This window comes from Otolemur garnettii, unplaced genomic scaffold (assembly GCF_000181295.1).
Source record: "Otolemur garnettii isolate 467f Iridium unplaced genomic scaffold, OtoGar3 scaffold00008, whole genome shotgun sequence".
In the NCBI taxonomy this organism is placed as follows: Eukaryota; Metazoa; Chordata; class Mammalia; order Primates; family Galagidae; genus Otolemur; species Otolemur garnettii.
The window spans coordinates 32,664,563-32,674,248 of record NW_003852403.1 but is presented as its reverse complement, the minus strand read 5'-3'; the positions used below and the strand labels follow the sequence as shown (position 1 = coordinate 32,674,248).

At 38.6% G+C, this 9,686-nt stretch overlaps 1 protein-coding gene across 6 annotated transcripts in view; it reads left to right on the top strand.

The window, feature by feature from the left end:
* SGMS1 (sphingomyelin synthase 1) overlaps window positions 1–4,199 on the top strand; it is a 158,155-nt gene extending 153,956 nt beyond the window's left edge. For all 6 annotated transcript variants that reach the window (XM_012801423.2, XM_023509621.1, XM_023509620.1 and 3 more), the window contains 2 exons: window positions 1,653–1,819; window positions 2,475–4,199. In XM_012801423.2, coding sequence (XP_012656877.1) covers window positions 1,653–1,819; window positions 2,475–2,654 — 347 coding nt within the window. In that variant the 3' untranslated portion in view covers window positions 2,655–4,199. The remainder of the gene's footprint in view (window positions 1–1,652; window positions 1,820–2,474) is intronic.
* The last annotated feature ends 5,487 nt before the right edge of the window (window positions 4,200–9,686 follow it).

The following is a 9,686-nucleotide window of genomic DNA, read 5'->3' as shown; positions in this document are numbered from 1 at the left end:
CCCCCCCCGGCTAAGATAAGGGAACAACGGAAGGGAAGAAAAGGTACACTTCAGGGTGTGGAGATAGAAAAGGGAGAATGAATGCTGTTTTGCTTATACTTAGTATGTGACAGAACATAGTAAATTTTAGTAATGTGTAATCAGAACTGTAAAAGGCATGTCTCCCCCTTGAACCAGGATATAACTAACTGGGTTTGGAAAATGGGAACCATGATGGCCAGAGAATAGCAGCTCCGAGGAAGGGAATCCTGCCCCCTTCTGGCCAATACCTGAAATCCTTTAATGGTGTCAAGACTTATCCTCCTTGATGACAAGGCAGTGTGCCATGTGGGGAAACACAAAATTCTGATTTTGGTGCTATCATTTACTAATTCTGTGACCCTGGGGAAACCTTTCTTAAGTTTTAGTTTTTTCACCTTTTGGATGAGATATTGATATCTATTGCTTGGATGGGGAAGAAATTATAAAAATTAAAGTTAAAACAGATGACATGTGAGTACTCAAAGTGGCACAGAGAATGAATGGTAGCTTCCATTCGTTGCTGTATTGTTAAGGTCTCAAATAAAAATATGAGTGGAATATTAACTAACTGGCTACACGAATCACGATTTAAATTTGCAAACTTCCCTTCCCTCCCTCTATTTCTGCTCTCCCTTACCCAGCTCAACGTTTTTTCCTATAGGCTTTAACACCTAACATAGTGTGTGATTTCTTTATTATAATTATTGTGTCTTGTCTCTCTTCCCTGCTAGGAAGGGATCTTCCCGCAATGGCAGCTTTTGCCTGTTTGATTTGTGGGCCCAGGCTCTAGAGCTGTGCCTGTCCCTGGCTTACTAAGGTGCTCAGTGAATATTGGTTTAACAAATGACTGGTTCTTGGACCCCTTGATAATTTAGTAAAAGCCTGAACCTCCCCCTCTGATGCATCAGGGGTAGATCACATTCAAATGCTTTGCCAAAAATTTCAGACCCTCTGAATCCCTGTTCATTGAGAATGTGAGGCAGAAAGGCACTGACAGAGATCTGGGTGTTTCTCTCAGGGGATGTCCCAGGTGAGGGGACAGAAAATATTTATCTGAAACTGTCCCACTTGTGGGAAGGCACTTGGATCCAAAAGAAAACTATTTGTATTTGAGAAGCAGAAATCCCAGAGACTTTCAGATTCGTCTATACTTACCTTATTTGTAGAACTTGGAAAGGAAAAGGAAATAAGACAGATGTATCAATTATCACTCCTTAGTCCTTCTGTGAGAGTCTTTGGAGTAATAGGTGTTGATTTTTGAATAGAGCATTAACCCCAGATTAGCTACAAGTGAGTTTAATTAAATATTAATGGATTTTTTTTAAATGGAACATAATGCATTAACCTATCCTTACTTGATTAGATTCATCTCTTAACTATATTTATGCTTATTTGCATCATGTAATAACCAAACACGAATTAGTATTGCTAGTAAATCACTTTATAAATAGCTGTTTCCATTCTAACCTTGATTATAGATAAGCAAAAGCCCTTAGATTCGGTATCCCAAGAGATCCATTTTCAGAAGGAAAGACCAAAGGTAATTGATTCAGAAGCACTAATAGAAGCATGGGTAGGTGCCCTTGGTGTCTTCTGAATAATGGGACTATTGCAATTTCCTCTCCTTTCAGATTCCCCTCGGCGGCTCTGGTGGTATCACTGGATTTGCTGGCTTCTCAGCGTGGTTGGAATCTTCTGTATTCTCTTAGCGCATGACCACTACACTGTGGACGTGGTGGTGGCATATTACATCACCACGAGACTCTTCTGGTGGTATCACACTATGGCCAATCAGCAAGTGAGTTTTTCCTCCATTTAATTTTGATGTTGGCATCCATTGCTCCTGGCTTGGCAGTGCTGGTTTGGGGTGGGGGTGGGGGAGTAGGGGGTAGAGAATCCGTGGATGTTAGCCTCACAGGATTGTGTCATCTTTTGTGACACTGATCCTCTTCATAATCGAGATGAAAAGTGTGTTAATATAAGGGCGTAGGAGATTGCTTCCTTCTAGAACAATGGTATCTCACTCTCATGTCCATGAAAAGTCTTTTCTAAGCCTACGTACATCCACTCATTGCTTGATTTGCGGTTCTGTCCTCTTCACCCTGTCTTGGGCCCATCACCAGCTTAATGCTTAGCATTTAATTAGGTCTTTCTATTTTTAGTGTAAAAGAATAACTGAAAAGCTAACCAGGGTATTTACTTACAGGCAAGAGACAAGTGAGAGACAAGTTCTCCCTGCCCTGCAGGATTGGGGGTGGTTTCTCCACTGAGGGGTGCCCAGTTTCCAGATGAGTGCAGACTATAGAAGGGTGCCTTGTGGGAGAAGCTGGGATGGGTGGGTGGGCATGACACAGGTCTGGGGACCTTTGAGGATTTTAACATGGAAAGTATTTGAACTTAAAGTCAAAGACTGTGAGAAATCTATGTTTTGTTTTGTTTTGTTGTTATCTTAGGTGCTAAAGGAAGCTTCCCAGATGAACCTCCTGGCCAGGGTGTGGTGGTACAGGCCATTTCAGTACTTTGAAAAGAATGTCCAAGGAATTGTACCTCGATCTTACCATTGGCCTTTCCCCTGGCCAGTAGTGCACCTCAGTAGGCAAGTTAAATACAGCCGGCTGGTGAACGACACATAACAGCTGTACCCAGTGAGGGGAAGACGAATTGTCCGAAGTGCTAAGAACTCCATGAGAGAAGATGCCATAAAATAAACACCTCCCTCATCCTGTTATCTTTCAACGGTTACCTTGACTTAACCTATTGAGTTACCTGGTCAGCACTGTGATCTTTTTTTCTCTCCAAAGGACCTGAGTTGGACAACAATAAAGAAAAATTTCACCTATCATGCACTGTACACATCTCCTGTTCATAAGTTTGGGATTCACATAACCCGCGACTACCATGTTCCTTTGTATATGATGCAACAGCATAAATGTAAGCTTTTATATCATAAGTTCTGGTCTTTCCAGTTACATCTGGAAATAAAGTATATTATTTTCTTGGGAAAACATACTTTTCATATCTCTTGCCCCAAAGATTGGGCTGAAAGCCATTTTCTAGCAAATGTCTCTATGAAGGTTTCTAAGTACCTGAATGGGGTTTGATTCTGAAATCTTTCTACCTATTGCACCGATATTCAAATGAAAATGACAGACGCAGAAAGGTTTGGTAACTTTGGGTTTTGTAAAATCAGCAGAGACAGTGTGTCAAAAAGTGCAAAAAAAAAAAATTCTGTTATAACAGTGATTTTCTAAGTATTTCCTAACTTTATTTTTCAAAATGATGTTATGAAACCAAATTTAAAGATTTTTACATGTCAGAGAGAGGGAAGTTAAACACGCGTCTTGGGAGAGAAATTTGTCTATGTTTCTAGTGCCTTTCTTGTCTTGATTGTATGGTCAGTAGGCAATCTTAAGTGTTTTTATTTAAAATAAAGTATTCCATGAAAATATAAATATATATATACACTACTAAATTTTGCATTTATAGCTAAATTAAATCAGAAGACTGTTTATGGTTTTAAAGTTGCAGTGAATAAAGAATGGGGATGTTAATTAGAGTCAGAGCCTGTTCACATATTGCGAACAAGTGCCAATGACATGTACCACTTAAATTACTTTATCGTCTATTTGGTAGTTCAGTTTTAACTACTCAATGAAAAAACAGCCATGAATATCTTTTTTTAAAAGAGAGTTTTGAAAATGATCACTTACCCTAAAACTTGAAAGCTATGAATTAGTTATCCATACCCTCATGACAATTTTGTTGGTGAACAGCAAAAAAAAGAGATCTATTTCTTTAAAATATATTTGTGCAGAAACTGCATGTAATTCTGAGTTTTACTCCTAACATACATATGTTTGGGGAAGTATTCTATTCTACACTTGCCAACGTGGAGAACAAAATAGTTTTTTAAGAATGAAGAAGTATATATATCCATTCTGTATTTTACGTGCAACAGAATTATCTTCCGTAGGGTTTTTTTTTTTGTGTGTATTCACAAGGTGATATTTGTATTGTAAAACAATAATGGTGAAGGAAATAAAAAAAGGCTTTTAAAATTTTGTTTGTTTTAAATCTTTGTAAAGTTACTATTCCAGAGAAGATACTGATATCTTACAGCTTACCTAGGTCATAAATTAATCAAAATGCACTTTTTAATAAAAACTGAAACTTAAAATGAGTGGCTGTTATTTCTGGTGTGTTCTTGCCCTTCACCAAGGCCTGAAGTGCATTATTAAAACAAGGCGAATAGAAAATGAGTTGCACAATGTCTTCACTCACTTTGTATGTTGGATGTGGGATTTTCAGTAATTATCTGGCTTTTTTTTCTTCCCCCTCCTTGGGATTCCTTAAAATGTATTTTAAGCTTCAGTAGCCCTATATATTTTTCTAAAATATATAAGAAGAATCACAGGTGAGTTCAATTCAAACTGTAGAACCACTGTTTATTAATAATTTTGCATTCTCTGATTCTCAACAAAGTCACTCCCCCCACCCCGTAATTAGAAGCACTGTGACTTCTCCAGTTTAGACAGAAAAGTAAATCCGAAGTGAGAAATAGAATAACAGTACTTTGATACTCAATGGTAATAGGAAAAGAGCTCTTTAAAAAGAAAAGATAACGATGATCATTATTTCTAGGGTAGTAAGGAAAGGAGGGTATCAAAAGTGGAGGCCTTTGTTAAAGGCTGCGTTCAGAGAGGTTAGAAACGTAAACCAGTAAATCTTTCCTCTGTGGAGTTTCGAACTTGTGTGTCAGATGGAGAAAATGTCTGGTGGCCTCCTAGGGCAAGTGGGGTAGGATTCTAGAATAGGTCTGTATTTAACTGTTACGGCCTTTCACTAACTTTGACTACTGCACGTGGAAAGGGAAGATAAATTAAGTGGAAATGAATTGTGAGCACATGTTACAAATAGAATTTTTTCTATGAAAGTAGAAATAATTACATAAAATTACTTCCATGAGTTTACATGCCACATACTACTAAGAAATTCCCTGACTGCGCTAATTTATGAATTAACTTACCTTCTGGTTCTGTGGTTTGTAAAGTCCAGGAAGGGCAAAGAAATCTCACTGTGTTCTGGAGAGCTGCGGTGCACTTGATAACACCTGTCTGAATAAGGATGTGTGCTTTTTCAATACCTTTCTTCCCTCAACCCCCTCCCCCCATACTTTACAAGTTAAGCAATTCACCTGTATTAGCTTGTTAACCCTGTACTATTACAAAGTGTAGTTATTATCCTCGTTTTACAGATCAGCCAACCAACATGACTCAGATATATTAAATCACTTGTCCAAGAGCTTGCAACTGGTAAGTGGTGAAAATCTCATGGGAGTCCAGTTTCCACTATTCCTCCATCCCACCAACACTGAGCTTTCATAAACTTTTTGGTAAGTATGCAGTGAGAGACGTCTCCATCTACGGTAGATCTCCATCTCCATCTACAGCTCACAGCAACCTCAAACTCCTGGGCTTAAGCGATTCTCTTGCCTCAGCCTCCCGAGTAGCTGGGATTATAGGTGCCCGCCACAACGCCTGGCTGTTTTTTGGTTAAAGCTAAGTAGAGTATCAATAATCCTCAACAACAAAAAATAAATAAAAACAAAAAACTAGAGTAACTCTGACTTTGGACTAAGCAATAAGAAATTCCCACCTTAAGATAATCAGAAAATTTTGCCAGTACCCTAATTGCTGTATATTTTCTCTCCCAGGCACATACTAAAATTGATCAATTTGATAAATACCTCATAAACTTAATAAGTGTCACATAAAATGACAATGCATGCCAACCTTAATTTGACCACCAGTGTACAAAAGACAATCAGGTTTCAAATTAACTAGGAAACCTGTTGCTTTGATCACTAGCTATTGGTAACCTTTATCTGTTTTTCCTGTGGCCAAGAGACTTGCTTTGAACAAATCAAAACTGTTGCCTTGATATTCTGTTCATCACCACCCTAAAATACTTAATCTGTCTTCTAGAACAGAATGATCAATCAGAAGAACCTTTTGCATTTGAAATGACAATTGATGTAATTGGATGAGTGTCTGCTCTTTCCCATTTGTTGCCTTTTTGGGTCTTCCTCCAGTTTTGAGTATTTTATGATTCCATTTGTCTCCTGCATACCAAATACACTTTTGGAAAAAATTCTTTTTCTTTTGAGATGAGTCTCAGTATGTCACCCTCCGTAGAGTGCTGTAGTGTCACAGCTCACAGCAACCTCAAACTCCTGGGCTTCAGTGATTCTCTTGCCTCAGCCTCCCGAGTAGCTGGGGATTATAGGTGCCCACCACAACGCCTGGCTATTTTTTGTTGCAGTTTGTCAAGGGCTGGGTTTGAAACTGCCACCCTTGGTATACCAGCGCCCTACTCACTAAGCCACAGGCACCACCTGGAAAAAATTCTTAATGGTTGCTGTAGAGTTTCAATATACATTGTTTCCTAATCTAAACCTGCCTCCAAGTGAAATTCAAGTATTTCATATCAGTGTATTCCCAGTCCCTCATTTCTGCCCCTTCACTGTTGCTGTCCTTCATCTCACTTATCTGTATGCTACAATCATCTGATTCATTGTTAGTATTATTAAAGGAACAGCTATCTTTTAGATCAATTAAAAGAAAAATAAGATTTTGTTTGCATTTTATTTTTCTTGTGATTTTCTACTTTATATAGATCCAAGCTTCTAACCCACATCATTTTCATTCGACCAATAAATATATCTTTCCATTTTCTGTAGTGCAGTTTTGCTGGCCTTTTACTCTCTACACTTCAAATATTTAATTTCACTTTCTTCTTGCTTACATAGTTTTTCACCCAGAAGTCTGTTGTAATTTTATCCTTCTCCCACTATTGGTAATACGTTCTTTTTCTTTAACTTCTTTCAAAAATTTCCCTCGTCTTCTGGTTTTCTGCAGATTGAATATAATGCCTCGGTGTTGATTTTGTTGTTATTGTTTATTTTTGGTGTTCTCAGCTTTCTGGGTTTGTGGTTGGATATCATTAATTTTGGAAAGTTGGTTGTCATTATTCTAATATTTCTCCATTTTCTCTTTTTTCCTTTTTGATATTCCTTTTATGATACATTATGCATTTTGAAGTTGTCCTGCATTTCTTGGGTGTTCTGTTTTTCCATCATTTTTTTTTTTTATATATATACTTCAGTTTGGGTGGTTTATACCGTCAAGTTCACTGCTTCTTCTACCATGTTCAGTCTATTGGAACCCCATCAACGCGTTCCTCATTTCTATTACAGAAATTTGTTACAGTTTTATTATTTTCTTTCAGTTCTTCAAATTTCTGTCTTTCATGTTGTCTACTTTTTCCATTAGAGCCCTTAAAATATTAATCATAATTATTTAAATTCTATATTTTCTTTCTTTCTTTTTTTTTTTTTTGAGACAGAGCCTCAAGCTGTCACCCTGGGTAGAGTGCTGTAGCATTACAGCTCACAGCAACCTCCAACTCCTGGGCTCAAGCGAGTCTCCTGCCTCCGCCTCCCAAGTAGCTGGGACCACAGGTGCCCGCCACAACGCCTGGCTATTTTTTAGTTGCAGCCGTCATTGTTGTTTGGCGGGTCCGGGCTGGGGATTTGAACCCGCCACCTTAGGTGTACGTGGCTGGCGCCTTAGCCGGTTGAGCTATAGGAACCGAGCCTAAATTCTATATTTTCTGCCTGTGATTTCAACATTGTCCTATCTGAGTCTTATTCTGATACTTGCTTTGTGTTTTCAGATTTTTTTTTTCGTGACTTTTGGCATGCATTGTCATTTTTTTGTTTGTTGAAGGATGAACATACCGTATTGGGAAAGAGGAATGAGGTAAATAGGTCTTTAGTGTGAAGATTTGTTAATCAGTGTGGTAGTTGGGCAGCAATTAATGTTTGCTGTAGCTGTAGGTGCCAGAGGCCTCGAGGCTTCTTCCAGTGTGCTCTTTTGAAACTCTCTTCTTGACTTTGGCCTTCGCTTAAGCCCTCCTCAGAGAGAGTCTGTGTCTTGTATCTCTTTTAATTACAAGCCACTATTTTCCTGACTGCGGCTTTGTTGGTGTGATGAGGTGTTGGGTAGTGGGAGAGTCCTATAATCATCTGATTGAATCTCAGGTTTGTTTTAGATTTACCTTTTTGTACTGATGCATTGTATTTGTACATATTTATGGTGTGTATATGATATTTTGTTACATGCATAGCATGTGTAATGATCAAGTCAGTGTATTTACAGTGTCCGTCACCTAGAGTATTTATTATTGCCTTGGGAACATTTCAAGTTCTCTCCTTCAGCTATTTTGAAATAGATAGTACATTGTTGTGAACTATGGTTGCCCTACTCTGCTATCTAACCTTGGAAATTTTTTCTAACTGTATGTATGTACTAATTAACCAACCTCTCCGTTCTTCTACCTCAACCCACATGTCATTTCCAGCCTCTGATATCTATCATTCTGCTCTATCTCTGTGAGATCAGCTTTTTTTAGCTCTCACATATGAGTGAGAACACGTGATATTTGTTTTACTGGGTCTGAATTATTTCACTTAATGTCCATAAGTTCTGTTCATGTTGTTGCACGTGCCATGACGTCATTCTTTTTTTGTGACAGTATTACAGGATGTCCCTATGTACGGTGACTTTAGGGGCAACTTTTGGGACACCCTATATTTCACTGTGTGTATATGCCACATTTTCTTTATCTGTTCATCCATTGACAAACACCTTGGTTGATGGTTGATATCTTGACTAATGGGACAGTGCTGCACTAAACATGGTGGGGGTGCAGGTGTCCCTTTGATACTATTTCTTTTCCTTTGGGCAAATACCCAGTAGTGGGATTGCTAGATTGGTAGCTTGATTTTAGTTTTTCAAAAAATCTCTATACTGCTTTTTATCTCCACCAAGAGTGTATAAGAATCCCCATTTCTCCACATCCTTGCCAGCTCATTACTTTTTTGTCTTTGTAGTAATAGCCATTCTGATGTGCATTTCCCAGATGTTGCGCATTTTTTCATCTGCCTACTATGTGTCTATCTGCTTTTAAGAAATGTCTATTCATGTTCATTGTTCCTTTTTTTTTTTTTTTTTGAGACAGAGCCTCAAGCTGTTGCCCTAGGTAGAGGACCGTGGCATCACAGCTCACAACAACCCCCAACTCCTAGGCTCAGGTGATTCTCTTGCCTCCATCTCTCAAGTAGCTGGGACTACAGGCCCCCGTGACAATGCCCGGCTATTTTTTGGTTGTAGCCATCATTGTTGTTTGGCGGGCCCAGCCTGTGTGGCTGATGCCTTAGCTGCTTGAGCCACAGGCATTGAGCCCATTGTCCCTTTTTTTAATCAAAAATTTTTTTGCTGTTGTTGAGCTTCTCGTATATTTTGGATATTAGTCACTTGTTGGATGAATAGTTTGCAAATATTTTCTTCCATTCAATGGGCTGTCTCTTCATTCTGTTGATTGTTTGCTTTGCAGAAGTTTTTAGTTTAATATAGTCCCATTGGTCTGTTTCTGTTGTCTGTGCTTTCAAGGTCTTTTTTTTTTTTTTTTTGAGACAGAGTCTTACTTTGTCGCCATTATCATAGCTCACAGCAACCTCAAACTCCTGGGCTTAAGTGATCCTCTTGGGTCAGCCTCCCCAGTAGCTGGGACTATTGGTACCCACCACGACACCCAGATTTTTT